Source organism: Pongo pygmaeus, chromosome 13, assembly GCF_028885625.2.
Source record: "Pongo pygmaeus isolate AG05252 chromosome 13, NHGRI_mPonPyg2-v2.0_pri, whole genome shotgun sequence".
Lineage (NCBI taxonomy): Eukaryota > Metazoa > Chordata > Mammalia > Primates > Hominidae > Pongo > Pongo pygmaeus.
The window spans coordinates 121,857,007-121,880,218 of record NC_072386.2 but is presented as its reverse complement, the minus strand read 5'-3'; the positions used below and the strand labels follow the sequence as shown (position 1 = coordinate 121,880,218).

The window sequence follows — 23,212 nt, the reverse complement described above, 5'->3', positions numbered from 1 at the left end:
AACAGCCATGTCAAGACTGGCATAAATTGTGGGGAAAGGATTATGGGCCTTTATCAGACTTATGGTTCATTTAAACAAAGTCAAGACTTAAAAACAGTATGGTCTTCACTTACAAAGATAGACACGGCATGAATGTTAAAAGTAAAACTCAGGCCGGGTACGGTGGCTCACACCTGTAATCCCAGCACTTTGGGAGGCCAAGGCAGATGGATCACCTGAGGTCAGGAGCTCGAGACTAGCCTGGCCAACGTGGTGAAACCCCGTCTCCACTAAAAATACAAAAATTGACTGGGCGTGGTGGTGGGTGCCTGTAATCCCAGCTACTCAGGAGGCTGAGCCACGAGAATCACTTGAACCCAGGAGGCAGAGGTTGTGGTGAGCCAAGATCGCACCACTGCACTTGAGCCTGGGCGACAGAGTAAGACTCTGTCTCAAAAAAAAAAAAAAAAAAGGAGTAAAAATCAGTAAGTTACCTGCTTGGCTTGGTTAGCGGCCACTGGGGTCAACACTGGGTGAGGTGTTTTGGCTGCGGAGTAGGCCACTGAAGAACTGAAAGACACACAAAGCATACACTCAGAGAAAGGCATGACTAGGTAAAAATCACATTCATTCTCAAGCCAATCTTCTGTCCAATATACGATACCAGTTTTGGGTAGGATACAGATGCATGGGACCCCAATCCAACTGATTTGACATTTTTTTTGGAAGGATAAATTTTAAAAACGAACTTTGGGTTTTCAGCATGAAAGTCAAAGCAGTGGCCTTATAACTTATTTCCTTTTTGCAATCCTAAGAAAAAAATTAGTAACCATTCAGAACTAGATCTTTTTGCTATCCAGAGTATAAGCCCGCCTCCTCCCTGGCCCTTCCCCCTGTTGTAGACCACGAGGAATTCCTGATTCTCTTACCCAAGCAGGCTCTATGGGAAGCATTCTCACTGCCACCTATGCATCCAATTCGCTGCTACCACAAAGGTGCTATCCAAAGAGATCTTAGCTTCTCACAGCAGCTATCTCCAGGGCTCACCAGGTCAGCATCCAAGGGATTCAAATGTACCACTGTTCCATTCCCAACCTGCATCTTTGCTACAGCATGAAAAGTATACCCCTATTCGCAGAAAGAGCTCTCATCATCTTTTGTTAACTCTTAAGTAGGTGAATACTGTATGCGAGGAACTGTTATTTCAATAACTAGTGTTCACATATGGGAAAACGACCTGTTAGTGTAATCACACACAAAAGTTCTTGGCTCCTAGGGGCAATTTTTTCAATTTATCTGTTGTCAGCCCAGTGCTACTCTGACTGGTATATATAGCAGTAGTAGTTGTAGGACCTGGTTATTTTTCAGAACTCCCCTAGATTTAGGGAGGATTCGTATTTTCCATCAAAAAATTAACTTAGAAGATAAAAGATAGGCCTGCGCCTCACAGAAGAAAATTATCAAACAGCTTAACAAACCTTACAAGCACATTGAGATTCTCTGCTGGAATAACACGAGAACCTTCCTAAACAGACTTTATTAGATTGAGAGAGAAGAAAAAGTGAACTTATGTTCAATGAAACAAAACCCGTTTCATGCTTCTACTGAAGCCAGAAGCAGCTATAAATATGCATCTCTCTGGAGAAACACATCCCTGTTCCCCGGAGATAGTTTACCAAGCAGGCAATACAGGTACAGTGTTCCCCCGTCACCTCCGCTGAATCTGTACCAGCGGAAAAGAATGTGTGAGTGAGACTGCTGGGCCCTGAGCAGTACCTGGGCAGATACAGCAGACTTGCTTAGAGAAGAGGTTGGAGCTCACAAGGATTACAAAGGAAAGGAAACTCTTTCATGCTTTCTCAAAAACAGACAGAAATCAGAAATAAAAATAAAAGCAGCAATTTATCCAAATTTTAGAAAATTTTTTATAGCCAAAATTCAATTGTGACATGATAGTAAATTATGCATGAATAAGACTGAGTGTAATTATTGTTCTGTTTATTTGTGATAATGCTATGTATCTCCTGAGTATCCTAAATCCCCAAATACACAAAATTAGGATTCACAGTACCTACACACCACGTGACACCCCTGCAAAGAAATGCTGTTCAGTGCAATCAGCCAGTAAACCAACTAACAAATCAGATCCAATAAATCTCTATCAAGATCCAAGACAGCAAACAGAAAAAACAGTATACTCTCAAACAAATATGTTCAAACGTTTGTGCATAAGCATGAACCAAAACAATGGAAATCAATAGCTAGAAATGATCAAGAGAAAGAAAAGCCAAATTCAGAAGTACCCATATCTTAGATGACTTTATTCTACTTTTTAGCAATATGGAGCTGAAAAATATCAGAAATTCATCTTGATATTCTTTGTTCTACACATGAAAAGCAAAATCAAAGGACTACAAGAAGAAAATGGTGCTATAACAGAGCCCCAAAGAGACATCTCTTTACTGAGTGAGTCTACAAATGACACTGACATTATCAGCAACACTAAAGCTCCTGCTTCAGAAATGAGCGACAGAGGCACAGATCACTAAGAGTTTGGAAACTCGGGTTCTTGGAGAAAAATAAAACACAGAAGAGTCATTTTTTTCTGTTTTTGGCCACACATTACCAGCACTACATGCCAACACAGGCAGACAAATGCACACGTTCCATGGATGTGTACTCTACACACGATTATAAAATTGGGTTGTGAAGCATTAAAATGTCACCTAGGCCCTTTGCTATTATTGATCCCTTCAACTTTAATGAACTTCAACAAGGTAAATACTCATCCCATTGTTGTAAAAAGCCTCAACTTCTTGTAACTTATTTCAGGATTTTAAAAAGCATAAAAAACAAGAGACCTGGTTATGTTTTATTTTGGTAAATCTTAATCACTATCACATGTATCTTTTCATACATACTCATATATGAGAGAGTGGAACTTACCAAGAGTAACTGAAGAAACAAAGAAATCAACAGGGAAAAAGAACGAAAATGATAGAAGATACTGAAAACAAACACTCTATGTTCAATTCTTGGGCGTTTTTGACATCTGTCGATGGAAATATAACTGCCAACTATTTTCTCCATTGGTAAATTTAATGTCTTCAAAGACACATTCTTTAAAATAGTATCCAAAAGTCTGTTAAAGCAAATTGTATTTCCTGCATGAATGTTTAGATGCTAAGTAACTTAAATAATGTAAGACGGAACTGCATTAGAGCTTTGAAAAAACCCACATTAAATATGAAAAAATAGGCCAGGCACGGTGTCTCACGCCTGTAATCCCAGCACTTTGGGAGGCCGAGGTGAGTGGATCACTTGAGGTCAGGAGTTCGAGACCAGCCTGGCCAACATGGTGAAACTCCGTCTCTACTAAAAATACAAAAAAATTAGCCAGGTGTGGTGGCAGGTGCCTGTAGTCCCAGCTACTTGGGAGGCTGAAGCACGAGAATCGCTTGAACCCGGGAGGCAGAAGTTGCAGTGAGCCAAGATTGTGCCACTGCACTCCAGCCTGAGTGGCAGAGCGAGACTCCAACTCAAAAAAAAAAAGGAGAGGCCGGGTGCGGTGTCTCACGCCTGTAGTCCCAGCATTTGGGAGGCCGAGGTGGGTGGATCATCTGAGGTCAGGAATTTGAAATCAGCCGGGCCAACATGGTTAAACCCCGTCTCTACTAAAAATACAAAAATTAGCTGGCTGTGCTGGTGCACACCTGTAATCCCAGCTACTCAGGAGGCTGAGACAGGAGAATTGCTTGAACCTGAGAGGCGGAGGTTGGAATGAGCTGAGATTGCGCCCCTGCACTCCAGCCTGGGTGACAAAGCGAGACTCCACCTCAAAAAAAAAAAAAAAAAAAAGAAAAAGAAAAAAGAAGAAGAAAAAGAAAAGAAAAAATACGAATAGTGTAAGAATTTTTAATGACATGGAAAATGTAAACAATTACATTTCATGATTAACCTGAAAATGTTACAAATTTACAAAGCAGCATGCATACAAATTTTTCTCTAACAAGAAACATTTTCATAAAATAAGGATGAAAAAATGTGTAAATAACAATCATACATTTGTGGTGGGAATAAAGGTGATTTTAATTTTGTTCTTTTTAACTATCTTTTTTATATCTATAACAAACACTTGTAATTAGAAAAACAAAAGGATTAAAGTTCCTTTTAAGTTTCTGGTCATTACTAGAGTTATTATTTTTAAAGTAGAGGAACATCTTTAAATCAGTGAAAGAAAAAAAAACTGCCAATCTAGAATTCTTTACCCTGTGAAAATATCTTTCAGAAACAAAGGTGAAATAAAGACTTCTGCAGACATACAAAAGCTAAAAGAATTCAGATGTGAACCTCAAAAAACATTAAAGGAAGTCCTTTCAGCAGAAGAAAAATTATACCAGATGGCAAGCTGGGACCAGACACAGGAATGAAGAACCCTGGAAATGGTAACTATATGTATAAACACGAAAACATTTTTCTTCTTATTTAAATGTATTTAAAAGATAGTCGGCCGGGCGCGGTGGCTCAAGCCTGTAATCCCAGCACTTTGGGAGGCCGAGGCAGGCGGATCACCTGAGGTCAGGAGTTCGAGACCAGCCTGGCCAACATGGTGAAACCCCGTCTCTACCAAAAATATAAAAATTAGCCAGGCGTGATGGTGGGCACCTGTAATCCCAGCTACTAGGGAGGCTGAGGCAGGAAAATCACTTGAACCTGGGAGGCGGAGGTTGTAGTGAGCTGAGATCGCACCACTGCACTCCAGCCTTGGCGACAGAACAAGAATCCATCTTGGGGGTAGGGGGTAGGAAAGATAGTCAACTGTTTATAACAATGTATCATGAGGTTTACAATACAGTGGAAGTAAAATGTACAATAGCATAAAGGTGGTGAAGGGAGAAAATACAATACTGCTGTCAGATTCTTACACTATTCTTTAGTAATATAGTATCACTTGAAGACAGTCTGTGATAAGTTGAAGATGTATACTATAAACCCTAATGTAAGCACTTAAATAACACCAAGTTATAGCCAATAAGTCAACAAAAAAGTTAAAATAGAGTCATAAAGACATTTAACCCAAAAAAAGGCAGAAAAACAAAAACTGAACAATAAACAGATGGGATAAATAGAAACAAGTAGCTATATAACAGATTTAAACCGAAACATGTCAATAATTACACTTAAGGTAAACGATCTCATCACTCCAATTAAAAGTCACAGATGGTCAAGATTAAAAAAAACCAAGCTAAGGCCCACTATATACTGTCTACAACCGTGGTCCCCAACCTTTTTGGCACCAGGGACTGGTTTTGTGAAAGACAATTTTTTCCACAGACGGACAGCAGAGGGGGATGGTTTCAGGATGAAACTGTTTCACCTCAGATCATCAGGCTATAATTTTATATTTTATTCAGTTAGATTATCATAAGGAGCATGCAACCTAGATCCTTCGCATGTGCAATTCACAATAGGTTCATGCTCCTATGAGAATCCAAAGCTGCCGCTGATCTGACAGGAGGTGGAGCTCAGGTGGTAATGCTCACTCGCCTGCCGCTTACCTTCTGCTGTGTGGCCCGGTTCCTAAGAGGCCACAGACCAGTAGTGGTCTGCAGCCCAGGGCTGGGGACCCCTAGTCTATAAGAAATCCATTTTATTTTTTAAAATTATTTTTGTTTATTGTGGTAAAATACACTTAACAAAATCTGCCATCTTAAAAGTAACCATTTTTAAGTGCACATGTAGTTCAGTGATATTAAGTACATTCACATTGTTGTGCTACAAGAAACCCATTTTAAATATAAAGACAAAATAAGTTGAAATAAAAGGATGGAAAAGATATGTTGTGGTGCTGGGACAACTGGATATCCACATTCAAAACAATGAAGTTGGATCTCTACTTCACACCAGTTACAAAAATTAACTCCAAATGGATCAGAAACCTAGATATAAGAGCTAAAACACACAACTCTTCAAAGAAAACATCGGTGTAAATCTTTATGACCTTGGATTAGGCAATGGTTTCTTACATGTGACACCTAACGCACAAGCAACAAGAGAAAAAATAGATAAACTGGACTAAATTTTTGTGTCAAAGGACACATCAAGAAAGTGAAAAACAACTCAAAGAACGGGAGAAAATATTTGCAAATCATATGCTTGAGGAAAGACTTTAATACAGATTATATAAAGAAACTTATAGCTCAAAAATAAAAAGACAACCTAATTTTAAAATGGAGCAAAGGAACTAAATAGATATTTCTCCAAAGAAGATACAACTGGCCAATAAGCACATGAAAAGATGCTCAATATCACTAGCCATTAGGGAAATGCAAATCAAAACCACTGATAGTGTGAGATACCATTTTACACCACTAAGATGACTATAACCAAAAAGATAGTCAATAATGAGTGTTGGTGAGGATGTGGAGAAGCTGGAACCCCCATACATTGCTGTTGGGAATGAAAAATGGTGCAGCACCTCTGTAAACCAGTTTGAGCTATGTGATCCAGCAATTCCACTCCTACATACATACCCAAAAGAACTGAAAGCAGGGACTCAAACAGACACTGTCCACCAACAGTCTTCCCTGACCTCCTCCCCCAGCATTCTTCCTCTTGCTCCCTCTACTCTTGTCACCAGAGGCCCCCCCAGCTCGCTCTTCAACTTGTAGACACACTCCTGCTACAGGCCCTGTGCTTGGAGCTTTCTTCCAAGATATTAATGAGACCCGCTGTGTGGCCTTTCTCTCTTCATTCAAAGGTCACCTTCCCGAAGAGGCCTTCCCTGGCCAGCCTATTTAAAATTATAACCCATGTTCAGACAATACTCTCTAACCTTTCCCCCTGCTTTAATTTTCTCCATCACACCATATCACCATCTAATATATTATATATTTCACTTATTTATTTTGATTATTGTCTCTCCAAACAATCAGTCTGTTAGTTTTTTCAGTCTATTTTGCTAACAACAAAACAGGTAGTTTATCTCCAGCACCTAAGAATAGTGTGTGGCATACAACAAATGCTCATTAAGTATTTGTTGAAAGAATAAATGAATGAATGCACACCAAAATAAGTGTTTGTGTAATTGGCAGTTTCCCGGCTGTCTTCTTGCTTGGTTTGTCTTATTCAACTACCCTATCTCTAGTACCCAGGGCAGTATCATGCTCACAGCAGATGCTGTGTAAGATCTGCTGAATCAAGCGATGGAGCACTGCAAAGGAATTTGAATAGCTGTGGGTTGGCGCCAGATAAACACTCTTCCAACGAACTGAATGGATGAGGCCAATGAACATAAAATACACCAATGGCAGAAATATGTAAGCTCATTCTATGATGAATCTTCTGTAGATACCACTGAGAAAAAGCTAACTGCAAAATTAAAGACTTAAAATACACTTAGGAAACTACTGTTTAAAAGAATCTGTTCCATGAGAGCTGGCTGAAAATAATTTTAAAAATAAAACATAAAAGAATCTGAAAGCGAGTCATTTTACAATGAACATATTCTCTCGATCTTTCCTGGGGAGGGGTGGCAGTAAATACCAATTTTCACTTTTCAATTTATGTTTGGAGTAGAGTTTACCTATTATTCAATAAATGATTATTGAAAGGAATGCTTCTACATTTCAGGCACCATGCTGGGCATACACATGAAATAATTATACCAGAGTCCAATTCTGTGGAGAATGGAACAGAAAGTTTCTTAAAGATTTCTTAAGTTGTCTGAGATTTTTTCTTGTCAGAAAGAGTAGACTCAAAATTACTCCTTGAACAAACCCTTCATCAAAGATCAGCTCAGATGAACCATTTAGGGAAATGAAGCTTGAGAAAAGGAGAAGTGGAATCTCCAAAATGTGCTTCTCACACATGGTTAGCACCTAATATATCTCAGAAATACCAGACAATACTTCCTGTACCATATGCTGAATTTTCCCATCTTACGTAACATTCTGCCTTTCAGTGGCTTTTCCTTGCCTTCCCTATGCTGGGAATCTGGCTACAATTCCCAAACTCTAATGCATAGTTCTTTCCCTTGAAAAGTTTGCAACAACCACAAATACCATCTTGGTCTAAACAGCATACCAAGGCTCCGAGGTCACTACAAAATAGTAATAGAGAAGGCTTGTTTTTTGACTGTTAGTATGGCCCTGAGATAACTAATAATTCCTCAAACAAGCAGTGTTGATAAACAGAACAACATGGAAAAAAAGAGGCCAGCGGACCAGTGAGGCAGGGTCACTTGAGAGAGGGAAAACAGAGCCGTGGGTAGATCTGCTCTGCGCGATGGCAGAGGGTGGGCACGCTGTGGAGAACCACAAGGTCTATGGCTGCCCTTCTTGCTGCTAGACTAATCATGGGTACCAGACACTAACTCCCAGAAACCTGATACTAGTCCTCAAGATCCCCATGTTCCAAGTGAGGAAATGTCCCTCAACTCTTCCCTTTGCCACAGGGGATGGTGGTTGGTCTAAAGGGATCACAGTCACAAAATATGCAGGGCAAAGCAGGGCACAGGCATGTTCTGTGAACCTGCCCAGGGCAGCGGGAGGGAGTCAGCACCCTGAATTCTGAACACAGATGAGGACTAAAGACAAGTGAGCTAGGCTGGGCACAGTGGCTCCTGCCTGTCATCACAGCACTTTGCGAGGATGAGGTGAGAGGATCACTTGAGCCCAGAAGTTTGAGACCAGCCTGGGGTAACACGGCAAAAACTCCATCTCTACAAAAAATTAAAAAATTAGCTGGGTGTGGTGTCATGCGCCTGCAGTCCCAGCAGCTACTTGGGAGGCAGATATGGGAGCATGGCTTGGGCCCAGGAGGTTAAGGCTACGGTGCGCCATGATCGTACTGCACTCTGCACTCTGCACTCCAGTCTGGGCAACAGAGTGAGACCTTGTCTAAAAACAACAACAACAACAACAACAACAAAACCACCACCACCACCAAAAAAACAAGTGAGCTCCACCAGCAACAATCTAGCCCTCAAACATGGCATGGCAGAGAAGCTACAGTCTCCAAACAGAGCTGCTGTCTTTTATACAAAAGCAAAAGAAATGGGAAGAACAGAAATGCCTGGAGAAGGGAAGTGAGGGAGGAGAGCGTCACCCTTGAGATTACAGTTTCTAGAATCATGTCTGCATGAGACCCAAAGCATCAACTCTGGAACCCCTTGGGCATTAAAAAAAAAAAAAATCAACCTGCACACCTAATGCGTACCACACAGAGACTTACACATGGCAAACAGAAACTGAGCATACAGCATCAAGACAAACTTTAAAAGTTTGTGAGGCAACTGTCACTGGCCAGTTAAAAAGGACAATCTCCTGAAAATGCATTGTGTAGGCAGGCTTAGCCGCCACCCCCCTTATAACCTAAGGTGGTGCGGGAAACCAGACTGTGACAGTGGCACTGCTGCTCCCTGCAGGCAGTCCACCGCTACTACAGAAGCAGCCAGGGGCTGAAACACACTGCAGTCAGAACATACCCCATGGCTGTAGAAGGGGTTGCAGGGTTATTCTTCAATTCCTGCACATTTACCACTTGAGGGACATTCTTCAACGTTGATTCAGTCAAAGTGTTTACAGCTATTTAAACAGAGAAGAGAGAACACCATATTAATTCCAGCAAAGGATAAAAAGTTCTAGCCACATATAAATGAAAAACCAAGACATGAGCCCAAGCAGATTAGAGCCTTATCATGTGAAGGAAATCTACTCCAGGTAGTTCTTGCAGCATTGTGTTCAAAGGAACACCTGGCCTACTCCATTAACAAAGGTGATGGAACAAGGCTTTCTGTAACTGAATTGAATGTACTAGAGTAGGGGAAAAGAATTCTCTGGACAGCTTTTCTACAACAGAGCTGAGACACCTGCCACACTGCTGGCTTGTCCTGGAAAAGGGCAGCTTGAGCTAGAGGATTAACAGCATCTGGACTCAGGATTTCTGCCATTCATTCACTCTGTCTTTCTTTAACATGGGCTTACTATGTGCCAGGCTCTGTGTTAGGGGCTGAGAATACAAAATGTATCTATAGTTTCTTCTCTAAAGAAACTCATCGCCTAGTGAGACAGACAGGCATAATGAATAAAATGTGGAAAATGGAGCTTGGACAATAATGGGAGAAGAGACTAAGAGGCATATATTTGACACCTACTTATCAGCTTTTACTTTGTCTTATAATTTTAAATTGTATCCCAAAAGACTTAATGACATTCTATAATTAGCAATTAAGGAAGCCTGAGCAACGCTTGTGGATCATTACTAACTGCATCACTAGCCAAGGTGAAAGTGGTTATCACAAGCAGAATGACAGACCTGTGTAGTTAATTCTCTTTTATTCCCTCTTTCAGAGAAGTGACCAGAACATCTTGCCTACGACTGCACATCTTTCATATTTCATATTCAAAGGTGCCTATACCTTAGAAATTTTTGCATCCAACATGATAATACAGATCACACCACCTTCTGCTGAGTGGAACAATTCTCAATCCTAGTAGATTTTAACGTTTTACAGATCATTGACTCGATCAACTTGATTTCAGGCCTGTTCAGCACAATGGCAAGATTCTGCTTGGTCCAAGTAATATTTAAAGAGATCAAAGAATTCTATTTTTAGAAAGCTCAAAGGTACCTTAAAAGTTATCTTTGTTTTGTTCTTCAATATATATGTTAGATGTCTTAACAAAGGTTTTAATATTTGAATTTTTCTTTACAACCTTTTGACTTATCACTGTTTAATGTTAGTTCTTTTTTCCTAAATCAAACTATTATGTCTTTCTAGTCTTTAAAAAACACTCTAAATTGATAAGTATTGTAAGCAGTGATACATCTAAAAAAATAATTCTACTCAGCTAAAATGAAAATATTTGGCTTATATCTGTTTCTTGACCCTGGCACTACTGACATTTTGGGGCTAGATAACCCTTTGTTGTGGGGGTGTCTTAAGCATTTTAAAGATTTTTTTTTTTGCAGCATTCCTGGCCTCTACCCACCAAATGCCAGCAACACTGCCAACTGTTTCAGGGGTGGAGGAGAGGGAAGTGGGGGCAGCCTCTAGTTGAGAACTACTAGCTTATAAAACTGATAACTAGTGATAACTGAAGTCTTTGAGACCAACTACGCAGACTGTAAAATCCTAAGGTACAATGTACATTAATGTAGAAAGTTTGGGATAATGACAAGCCACTGACAAAATGTTAAGTGCTAACTGGCTTATTAGCACTTCCATCTGTAAAAGTTAAATTTTACAGTGTTAAAAAAAAGCTCTGGTCAGGAGCAGTGGCTCATGCCTATAATCCCAGCACTTTGGGAGGTAGAGGCGGGCGGATCACTTGAGCCCAGGAGTTTGAGACCAGCTTGGGTAACATGGTGAAATCCCGTCTCTACAAAAATTTTTTAAATATTTGCCTGGTGTAGTGGTGCATGCCTGTAGTCCTAGCTATCCAGGAGGCTGAGGTGGGAAGGTCACCTGGGTTCGGGAGATCACGGAGGCTGCAGTGAGCCGTGATCGCACCAGTGTCCTCCAGCCTAGGCAACATAGTGAGACCCTGTCTCAAAAGAAAAAAAAAAAAGCTTCATGCAAGATATAGTTGGAGAAGAAAACATGCTCAACTGAAAAAGAGCAGAGGGTTAGAGTCTGGGTTCTGCTACTTATTGGTGGGATAACCTTCACCTCTCTGAACTTCAGATTACTCAAACCCAAAATGGTCATTCTTTTTGTTTGTTTGTGTTTGTTTTGTTTTAGAGACGAGGTCTCACTATGTTGCCTAGGGTGGTCTCAAACTCCTGGCCTCTAGTGATCCTCCCACCTCAACCTCCCAAAGTGCTGGGATTACAGGCATGAGTCACTATGCCCAGCCAACATAGCCATTCAAATACCTACCTCTTGGGGTAGCTGCAATCTGTAAGATACTAAGAGATGATGCTAATGTTATTAGATGATCGAATTTCAAAGGTTATAATTTTAGGGCTCTAAGCAGACATTATTCAAAAGTAGGATTAGCAACTTTGTTTAAAAAAAAAAAACAAACCCCACTGATTTCCACCTTAACTAAATGTGGCAGTTCTAATCCCTCCCCTTAAAAGCAAAGATTTTCAGACCTAGTCTCTGGTTTCTTAGAACTCTCTCCACAAAGGGGAGAGGGCTGTCACATCAATCTTCTCTTCTGAAGGGCACCAAAGAGAGCCCACTGTTTCTTGCCACCTGCTGTCCTGGCCTGTGACTCAGACAGCTCATAATCAGCCTCTGTACAGGTATGGGGCTACAGCTTTTACCTGGTGCCTGACTGGCCATCTGCCGCCTGAGTGCTGCTGCGGCAGCTGCCTGCGGGGCTGAGATGGGGTGGGAAGGACTAGGTGCACCATGTTTCACGGTTTTCGTGGCAAGCATTGTGCTATCGGCCCCTTGAGGAATAATTTTGCTAGCAGATGTAGCCACTAAGAGGAAAAGAAAAATTAAGTGTGAGTGGGTGAGAGAACAGGAACATACAAAAGGTTAAATTGGTAAATTCTTTACGTTCGACAGCAAGGAAAATGCTAAAATTGGTGTTAACATAGAAAAGTACCAGTAAACTAACAGGCTGGCATCTATATCTTTCAGTTATCGCATGAAATTTGCCTACCCACCTCTACCAAGATACTTTACATCATCATTTCCTGATACTGATTGAGATATAACTTTCATACCCACATAGACCAATTCCCTGATCCCCTCTCACAAATTCTCTTCATGCTAGTACCTAACACTGGTATTTTTCTCTGCTGGAAGTCACTTTGATGCAAAGCCCTGACACTGTACTGAAAGTGTGGGGGCACAACACCTGTCAGTACAGTGAGCCAATACTGACCACAAGCATCAGAGCTGGTGAGTTCTGAGGCAGAATATGCCACAAGTCAGGCTGAAATGAGCCAGGATTTAAAAGATATGAGTGTGGATGTTGCTTTATAACTGAAGCAAACAGCCCCCTTTTACTTCTGAAAAAGACCTGTTTTAAAAAACAAGCTGGCTCAGCAGAAAAACTGTTACAGCGCATAAACTTGGAGAGCCATCTCCTTCCTCACAATGGCCTAGCAACTGCTTTCAAGGGGAACACACATCTTTTCAATTAGTCTTCTAATTTCTAGAATATTAGCAGAAGTGGATTGAGCAGCCAGGTGCAGTGGCTCATGCCTGTGATCCTAGCACTCTGGGAGGCCAAGGCAGGTGGATCACCTGAGGTCAGAGTTTGAGACCAGCCTGGCCAACACAACATGGTGAAACCCCGTCTCCACTAAAAATACAAAAATTAGCCAGGCGTGGTGGCGCACGCCTGTAATCCCAGCTACTTGGGAGGGTGAGGCAGGAGAATCGTTTGAACCCGGGAGGTGGAGGTTGCAGTGAGCCTAGATCGCGCCATTACACTTCAGCCTGGGCAACAGAGCGAGACTCCACCTCAAAAAAAAAAAAAAAAAAAGAAAAAAAAACAGTGGGCTGGAGCCAACCACCATATTGGTGTGACAGTATAAAACCCAGTTACAATTCCTTCATTAGTTAGAAACATCATAGGGAAAAACAGTTTCCTTTCCCACTGTTTACTTACCTGAAGTTCCCATCACACCAGGTGAAGAACCATGAACCAGGTGAGATTTAGCAAAAGGTGCTGCATGGGGCAAGAGACTGGGCTGGACGGAAGGAGTGCGAACCACGGGGGCGTGCCGAGGGGCCTGAACCACTGCCTCCTCATCTTTATAGGACGTCCGTGCATCTTCACTCTCCAGAGACTGGGAGACAGATGACGTTGAGCTGACTTCATCCAAGTCTTCATAATATCTCTGAGACAGAAAGGCTGATCGAGACAGGCTGGCTATAAAAGCCCCAAACAAAACATAATTTAGACAACTCAAAGCAAGCCCAAAAGCTAAGTAATTTTCACTGTTGATAAAAAAAAAAAATACTCAACTTGTAAAATGATTTAATTATTACTTATTTTAAATGGGAGCAGGTATTGTCAAATGTGAACAAAAATGGTTTTGGGTCTTTGCTCAGTTGGGGATTTGAGAAACTGAGGTGTGTGAACGAGAACATCTTGGGGCTGTTAAATAAAAGAACGTGAAAAAGTAAGAGACAGAATTAATGCTGGTGTCAAAGTAGAAGACCTGGAGCCCTCACTAGTATAATAATAATATACTAGAAATGTAACAGGCAAGTTTCCACGGTGGGGTGAACAATCACACCATTACTGTCACCTTCTAATGATAAGCTTCTAAGAACAGGTCCAACGCAAAATGGAATAGAAAGAATGTCCTTAGTCCTGAGTGTCTTGAACATTTCCAGATAAATCTAATGATTCTTCTGATTCAGACAATTAGGTTTAAAAAAAAATACAAGAGATTGGGTGCAGTGGCTTAGGCCTATAATTCCAGCACTTTGGGAGATTGAGGCAGGAGGACTGTTTGAAGCCAGGAGTTCAAGACCAGCTTAGGCAACATAGTGAGACTCTGTCTCTACAAAAAATAGGGCAACAGAGTGAAACCCTGTCTCAAAAAAAAAAAAAAAAAAAAAAAAAAGCCTGGGTGCAGTGGCTCAAGCCTGTAATCCCAGCACTTTGGGAGGCTGAGGCGGGCAGATCACCAGGTCAGGAGTTCAAGACCAGCCTGGCAAATATGGTGAAACCCCATCTCTACTAAAAAATATAAAAATTAGCAGGGCGTGGTGGTGCACACCTGTACTCCCAGCTACTCAGGAGGCTGAGGCAGGAGAATCGCTTGAACCCGGGAGGTGGAGGTTGCAGTGAGCCCAGATTGCACCACTGCACTGCAGCCTGGGCGACAGAGTGAGACTCCTTCTCAAATAACAAGAAAAACCCAAAAGAGAAAACAGAATTGAATTGAACTGAATCCCGGCCTTCTGTTTAGACTACGAAGAGTAAGGCTTTATGTCATGTTACTTTCTATCATAAATTTCAGAATGCAAGTGAATACTTCCTGTATATTGGAAAAAACAAAAACCAAACAAAATAATCTAGCCCTTTTTCTTCCTTCCCCAAGTTATTTAAAATGGCTCTGCAAATATTTATTGACTTTTGTGTCCCATGTGCATATGGCTCTGCAAGATTTTATTGTCATAATGTAAGTATAACATAAACAAATGCCACTAAAAACCAATGCTATGTGCTACGGCTGTCTTATCCAATTTGGTAGCCAGTAGCCATATGTGGTTATTTAAATTTAAAGTAATTAAAAGCAAATTAATGAAAAATCAATTCCTCGATTGCACTATCCACATTTCATGTACTCTACAGCCACATGTGGCTAGTAGCTACCCTGTTGGACAGCAAAGATACAGAACATTTCCATCATCACAGAAAATCTTCCTGTGAGATAACAACTAGGTACTGTTTTAAGCCACTAGGTTTGTGATAATTTGTTATGGCATCCATAGGAAACTAATACAAACCCATGTTTTCTTGGGGCCAAATTTCTCTCCATAATTTCTCTAAAATCCTATTGTAGTTCCTGACAGTAACAATAAAAGATGACTCAAATAATCACATCACCTTCAAGAACTAGACAGAATGAGACACTGGAATAACTATGTAACCTCCAAGGTCCTGTGTAACACGGGGGTACTCTTAGTTCCTTCCTTCACCTTTCTGAGGCAATTTACCTGCCTTCGGTGGAGGAAGCCCCATCAACTGAAACATGCAATGGGCATGCTCACTCACAGAAGCATGGGGCATGGATGGCTCACTATGCCAATGGTGCTGCCTCCACCATTAATGGTGCTACTCTCTGCTGTGATCAAGGATGCAGCTAACTGCCTGGCATTAGAAAGAGGGTCCCACTGAAATTTAAAGAATCTTATTCTGTTTACACTCTACTCTACGTCAGATAAGGAAAGGTAGAAAGCTACATGACTGAGGGCAGGGAGGGTGGGGAGACAAAAGGATAGAAGTCATATGATCATCTCAGTAGATGCAGCAAACCTCACATCTCAGGATGAACTATAGAAAGTGCTCTTTTTGAGATCAAGGACAGCCACACGGCACTTTTATGCTGCACTGGAGGTTCTAGCCAGTGAAGTAAGGTAAAGTAATAATAATAATAATAATAATGATAATAATAATAACAAAAGGACTGGAAAGGCAGAAACATCACCATTAGTATCCATGGAGGATATCATTGTTTCCATAGTTACAAGGCCAGGAAACAGCTACAGACGTGTTAGAATAAATGAATTCTGCCAGGTTGTTGGCTGTAAGCAAATATACATAAATCAACGATATTTCTCTATACTACATCCAACATAAGCCATAAAATTTAAGGAAAAAAAATCTACCATTATAAGAGCATCAAATTTTTAGCAATTAAATTTTTAGCAATTAATCTAACAAAAGATGTGCATGTCTCCCATGCAGAAAACATTAAGAGAAATTAAAGAACACCCAAATATACAAATACGTACCCAGTTCAGGAACTGAGAGTTCACTACTGCACAAATGTCAATTCTCAAGTTGATCTAGAGACTCAATACAATTCCAGTCAAAATCTCAACTTTCCTCTGAAGGCTGAGGAAGGCAAAATTCCTCCCCCAAAACTTTTTTTATTTTAAGACGGAGTTTCGCTCTTGTTGCCCAAGCTGGAGGGCAACGGCATGATCTCGGCTCACTGCGACCTCTGCCTCCCAGGTTCAAGCGATTCTCCTGCCTCCCTTCTTTTTTATTTATTTTTTTTATTGTGGTAAAATATACATAACATAAAATGCACCATAGTCACCATTTTAAAGCGTACAGTTCCATGGTATAAATACATTCCTAATGTTGTATAACCATGACTACCATCTATCTCCAGAACGTTTTCATCTTCCCAAACTGAAACTTCACCCCCATGAAACACTAACTCCCCATTTTCCCTCCTCAGCTTCTGGCAGCCGCCATTCTAGTTCTGTCTCTATGGTTTTGACGACTCCAGGGACAGGGAGGTGGAATTTACCAAGACAATTATAATGTTAATATGAAAATGTAAAACACCAAGACATTCTAGAGCAGGGGTCAGAAAACTACAACCATAGACCAGCTGTCTCTGTGTAGAAATATAAAGTTTTGCTGAAACATAGACATGCCCCTCTCATCAGATGGTCTGTGGCTGCTTTCCCATTACAACAGCAGAGTTAGGTAGGTGCAATGGAAACCACAGCACCTGCAAACCTCAACTATTCTCCAGCTGGCCCCTTACAGAAAAATCTGCCAACCCCTACTCTGAACTGTAGAACTTTCTGCAATGATGAAATGTTCTTTATACGTGTTTGCCATTACAGTAGCCATTAGTCACATGTGCCTACTGAGCACTTGAAATGTGCTACTGGGATTGCAAAACTAAATTTTAAGTGTTACTTATTTTTCTTTTTAAAATTTACATATTTATTTGAGACAGGGTCTCACCACTCCTTTCCCAGGCTGGTCTCGAACTCTTGGGCTCAAGTGATCCTCCTGCCTCAGCCTCCTCAAAGCAGCTGGGATTACAGGCAAGCACCACCTTGCCTTGCAATTTTATTTAATTTAAATGTAAGCAGAGGCTGGGTGTGGTGGCTCATACCTGTAATCTGAGCACTTTGGGAGTCCGAGGCAGGCGGATCACAAGGTCAGGAGATCAAGACCATCCTGGCCAACATGGTGAAACCCCCATCTCTACTAAAAATACAAAAAAATTAGCTGGGCGTGGTGGCACGCAGCTGTAGTCCCAGCTACTTAAGAAGCTGAGGCAGGAGAATCGCTTGAACCCAGGAGGCAGAGGTTGCAGTGAGCTGAGATTGTGCCACCGCACTCCAGCCTGGCGACAGAGCGAGATTCTGTCTCCAAAAAAAAAAAAAAAACACAAAGTAAGCAGAATACCATATTGGACAGAACACCTCTAGAATCTAGCAAGAGAACAGTATTGAGACTTATTTGAGCACTACTTAAGGCAGTGTGGCAGTAGTGCTTTCTAATCAGTGTATGAGACCAACAAACATACATGTATATGGATAAATGATTTATAATGAAAGTGGCCCTGCTAAGCAGGGAGGAGAGTCTTTTCAATAAATAGTGTTAGGACAAGCAGATATCCAAACACAAAAAAATGACACATGAGCCATACCTTGTATCACACACAAAAATCAATTGTTGATAGGGTGAACAAAATATATCTATACAGTGGAATACTGTTCAACGATGAAATGGAATGAACTAATGATACATGGTACATATCATGGGTGAACAACAAAAACATGCTAAGTGAAAGAACCTAAACCTAAACACTATCAGATTCAATAATATATACAATTTCTTTAAAAAGGCAAATCCAAGAAGAAAGAAAGCAGATCAGTGGTTGCTTGGGTAGAACAAGAATTGACTGCAAACAAGCATGGGGAAACTTTTTAAGTGATGGAAATGTTCTAGAACTGAAATGTGGTGATGGGTATACGATTCTGTAAACTTAGTAAAAAGCATCCAGCTACCAGCAGGTGAGTTTTATATGTAAGTTATACCTCAATAAAGTTGATCCAATTGTGAAAGGCAAACTTTAATGTTTCTGGAAGACAATAAAGGTACATACCTACTTTCATTACCTAGAGATAGAGGATTTCTTAAACAGAACACAAAAAGTACTAACTATAAAAGAAAAGGCTGATAAATCTCACTATTTTACAATTAAGAACTTCTGCTCACCAGGCTGGGCACAGTTGCTCACACCTGTAATCCCAGCGCTTTGGGAAGCTGAGGCAGGAAGATCACGTAAGGCCAGGAGTTCAAGATCAGTCTGAGCAATACAGCAAGACCATGTTTCTACAAAAACTAAAAAAATTAGCTGGACATGGTGGCCTGGCCTGTGCCTATAGTCCCAGCTACTCAGGAGGCTGAGGCAGGAGGATCGCTTCAGCCAGGGAGGTTAGGGCTGCAGTGAGCTATGACTGCACCACTACACTCCAGCCTGGGCAACAGATCGAGAGTCTGTTTCTAAAAACAAAAACAAAAACGAACTTCTGTTCACCAAGACATAATTAAGAGGACAAAAAGGCAAAGTGAGTATCTACAACTCACAAAACCAACAAAGGCTGGTCTCCAGAATTTATAAAAACATTTACAAATCAATAAGACAGAATATTCAATAATAAATGAAGGAGCAAAAGATTTAATTCGGTACTCCACAAAAGAAGATATCCAAATGATTAAAACATTTTACAAAAGAGTCCTACCAGAATAGTTAAAAGAAAAAAGACTGACAATATTAAGTTTGGCAAAGATGTGGAACAACTGTAACACTCATACACTGATGATAAAGTACAACCACTTAGTAAAACCACCTGGCAGAGTCTATGAAAGCTGAGCATATGGACAGACTATGAGCCAACAATGCCACTCCTAGCTATGTAACCAAATGAAGAGTACACATGTGCTCCGAGAGACATACACGGGAATATTCAGAACCTTTTCTGTAATAGCTATAAACTGAAAGCAGCACACGTCCAAAAGGAAAATGAATAAACAAATACAGCATATTCATACAATAGAATCCTATATAGAGCAACTAAAATAACAGCTAGAGGCAACAACACGGATGGATCTTACAAGCCTGATGTGGAACAAGAGAAGCCCGTTCAGAGACTAAGTGAATGGATTTATGTGGTATGCAAAAACAGGCAAAACCAAATTATAGTGTTTTGGGAGGTATGCTTACATAGTAAAGCTCTGAAGGAAAACAAAGAAAAGGAGACTAAAGAGAATGACAACTTACGCAATGCAGAATCCTGGATTGGATCCTAGATCCAATCAATGTGTAGGGGTAAGTGGGACAACCGGCAAAATTTGAGTATCAACTGTATACGAGATAACTGTATATGTTAAATTTCCTGAACCTGCAAACTGTATTATGGCGTGTAAGAGAGCACCTTTGTTCTTGGGAGGACACATGCTGAAATATTTAGGAATAAGGGGCGTTGTCTTCAACTTAGTTCAGCAACAATTGTGACAAACAGTAGTAAACATATGGGTGAGGGTTAAGTGGGTGCTTACTGTACTTGCAATTGGAAGTTTCAATTTTTTCAAAATAATAAATTAAAAATAACAAAAAATGTCAAATAAAAAAAAAAGGCAAAGGCAAAACTCTCACATAAGCCCATATAATCGTGCCTTAGGGGAGGAAGGAAAACTGGGGTGTGCAAGAGGGCTTCTAAAAACGGCAATATTCTGTTTCTTGACCTGGGCAGAGGCTACAGGGATGTACGTTTTTGTTCTGTGCACTTAAGGTGTGTTGTTTTTCACAATTTTAAAAATTCAAAGTGTTTACATGCTGAGTGATTCTTCCCAGCATGCACACTAATATTAAATGAGTATCATGTGCAGTTATCTGCTTAATGTCTGAATTCTTCCTCTTAAATCAAAAGCTTCATGTGGGCAGAGACCATGTTTCTCTTATTTACCACTGATTGGAACAAACTAGGCAATCATATTTATTGAATGAATGAACAAGTAAATTACATAAATCTCACCTGTAAGGACTCTATCTAAATATATAAGCTGATGTGGGCTAAAGATTTGTGAACAAAGACGTTCTGAGAAAATTTTGGCAACAAGATTAGCCACAGGCATTATGGCCTTCTAATACAAGGAAATATTGTGCTGTCTTTATAAGGCATGTGTTCAAAGAATATTTAAACACAGAAGGCAGAGGAAAAGGTTAAGATTTTAAATTTTTTTTCCAATTTTTAAAATTTGGTAAAATGTAACATAAAATTTACCATCTTGAGTGTTTTAAAGTGCACAGTTCATTGGTATTAAGTACATTCACATTGTTGTGTAATCATCACCACCATCCACCTCCAGAACTATTTTCCCTGTGCAAAACTGAAACTCTATACCCATTAAATAATAACTCCCCATGACCCCCCCACCTCAGTCCTTCAGGCAACCCCTATTCTTGTTTCCATCTCTATGAATTTGATGTCTCTAGATACTTCATATAAGTGGAATCATACAGTATTTGTCTATTTGAGGACACTTAGCACAATGTCCTCAAGGTTCACTTATATTGTAACGTGTCAAAAATTCCTTTTTAAAGACGGAATAATATTCCATTGTATAGACAGACATTTTGTTTATCCGTTCATTCATTAACAGACACATTGTTTCCACTTCTTGGCTATTACCAATAATGCTGTCATGAGCATGGATACAAAAGTATCTCTTTGAAACCTTATTTTCAATTATTTAGGGTATATACCCAGAAGCGAAATTGCTGGATCATCCAGTAATCACATTTTTAATTTTTTGAGGAACCACCAAACTGTTTTCTACAGTGGCTTTACCATTTCACATTCCCACCAATAGTGCACAAAGGTTCCATTTTTTCCATATCTTCACCACCAGCATTTATTTTCTGTTTTTTTTTTTTTTTAATAGTAAGGGCTCATGAATTTTAAATAAGAAAAAAATCAAGACACAAAACTGTTATAATCTCAATTTCATTTTAAAATAAATCAGATTTACATATGCAAAGAAAAAAGTTTGGAACTAAACCAAAATAACTAAGTGAGGCCATATCTGGGTTGAGAGAGAGAGAGAGAAATTTTTTAACTTTTTAATTTTTTTTAGAGATTCTGTTGCTCAGGCTGGAGTGCAGTGGCATGACCATAGCTCACTGCAGCTGCAGGCTCAAGCAACCCTCCTGCCTCAGCCACCCAAAGAGCTAAGATTACAGGTGCATGCCACCACACTCAGCTAATATTTTTTATTCTCCTTTATACTTTCCATATTTTTCCCAATCAGCTACCAAGAGAATGTATTCTTTAGGTAAAAAAAATTTATTTGAAAATTAACTTGTCTGTGACTATCATATATCTAATTCAGCTCTATGTGAGTACAGAAAAATAAATCAGTAAGATTAAATTTCTTTCAGTTATTCTGATTACCAAAAGCATTTGTTATTGGCATAAAAAAATTTTAACTGAAAACAGAATCTCAAAGAAAAATTTGGATATGGATACTAAAACAAAGCAGTTATGCCTAAAATTGTTTGTCACAAATTTTTCTTTAAATTGAAGTTATTATCTAGATAATGTAATGGCAAAAAAATTTATGGCTTCTTTAATCAAGTATTTTTAAGCAAATATTTTTAATCAACATTGCTTGATCTTATTTTTTTCTTCTTTTTCCATAAAAGAAGCCTTTTTCGGCAAGGCACAGTGGCTCATACCTGTAATCCCAGCACTCTGGGAGGCTGAGGCAGGAGGATAACTTGAACCCAGGAATTTGAAAACTGGGCAACATGGGGAGACTCCGTCTTTTATTTTTTCTATTATTTATTTATTTTTTTAAAAGCCTTTTTCCCAGATGCAAACTTACTCAAAACCCAACACAAATCAGAAAAGTAAATCTTCTCTGGCTAAAGCAGAGGCTAGGATCCAGCTCAGCCTATCTCAAACCCTTGTGAATCAGTGCCATAAAACGTGAGGACTGCAGAAAACAGTGTAAAAGCCAAAACGACTACCTTGCTGCTTCATCAAGTATATATAAGCTGCTTCTTATTCCACTATTCAGATTAACAACAGATTCTGGAGACATTTTCTCTATCCCCTATTAAGAACCAACACACACACACACACACACACACACACACACACACACACACATTTTCTCTATCCCCTATTAAGAACCAACACACACACACACACACACACACACACCCCCCACCACCACCACCACCACCACCACCACCACCACCGCACCCTATCACTACATACAGGCCCAGTTACTGGTTCTCTTTACCTGGAGCAGTGGATCTCACTGGTGGGGTCTTCCTCTTGGCCAAGAAGTTTCTCAGTTGTGCCTGTTTCATGGGGGACAGTTTGGCTGCAAGAAATCCATAAACCCATAAATGATTAAGACTCAGTTTTTAAGATATCAGTAGTTGGAAGAGAATAAAGGGAGTTAAAAGACTGGGAAGGATGCAATTACCTGGTACTTTGGGCAAGGATTTGGTGTGAGATTCTATGGTGGTTTTCAACAAAGCATTGCGCAGGCTTTCAAGGTCACTGTCAAAACTGAAACAGGACAGTGTTAGATACAGACCAACTAGGAGCTGAAAGATCTGAGGCTGTCGGGGGTACACTATCCTCCTAAATATAAATGCAAGACATGAGAATATCCCCAATATATAAACATGCCATCTGACCAACTGATGGAATTAATCTAAAAGAAGTGAGATCACAATCATATTA

The 23,212-nt window shown here is 40.1% G+C and overlaps 1 protein-coding gene across 6 annotated transcripts in view; it reads right to left on the bottom strand.

The window, feature by feature from the left end:
* Nucleotides 1–23,212, bottom strand: part of NUP214 (nucleoporin 214) — a 108,388-nt gene that overhangs the window by 47,010 nt on the left and 38,166 nt on the right. For all 6 annotated transcript variants that reach the window (XM_054500209.2, XM_054500210.2, XM_063650418.1 and 3 more), the window contains exons 20-25: nt 22,950–23,035; nt 22,761–22,844; nt 13,560–13,823; nt 12,256–12,417; nt 9,467–9,566; nt 474–549 (exon numbers count right to left, since the gene is read on the bottom strand). In XM_054500209.2, coding sequence (XP_054356184.1) covers nt 474–549; nt 9,467–9,566; nt 12,256–12,417; nt 13,560–13,823; nt 22,761–22,844; nt 22,950–23,035 — 772 coding nt within the window. The remainder of the gene's footprint in view (nt 1–473; nt 550–9,466; nt 9,567–12,255; nt 12,418–13,559; nt 13,824–22,760; nt 22,845–22,949; nt 23,036–23,212) is intronic.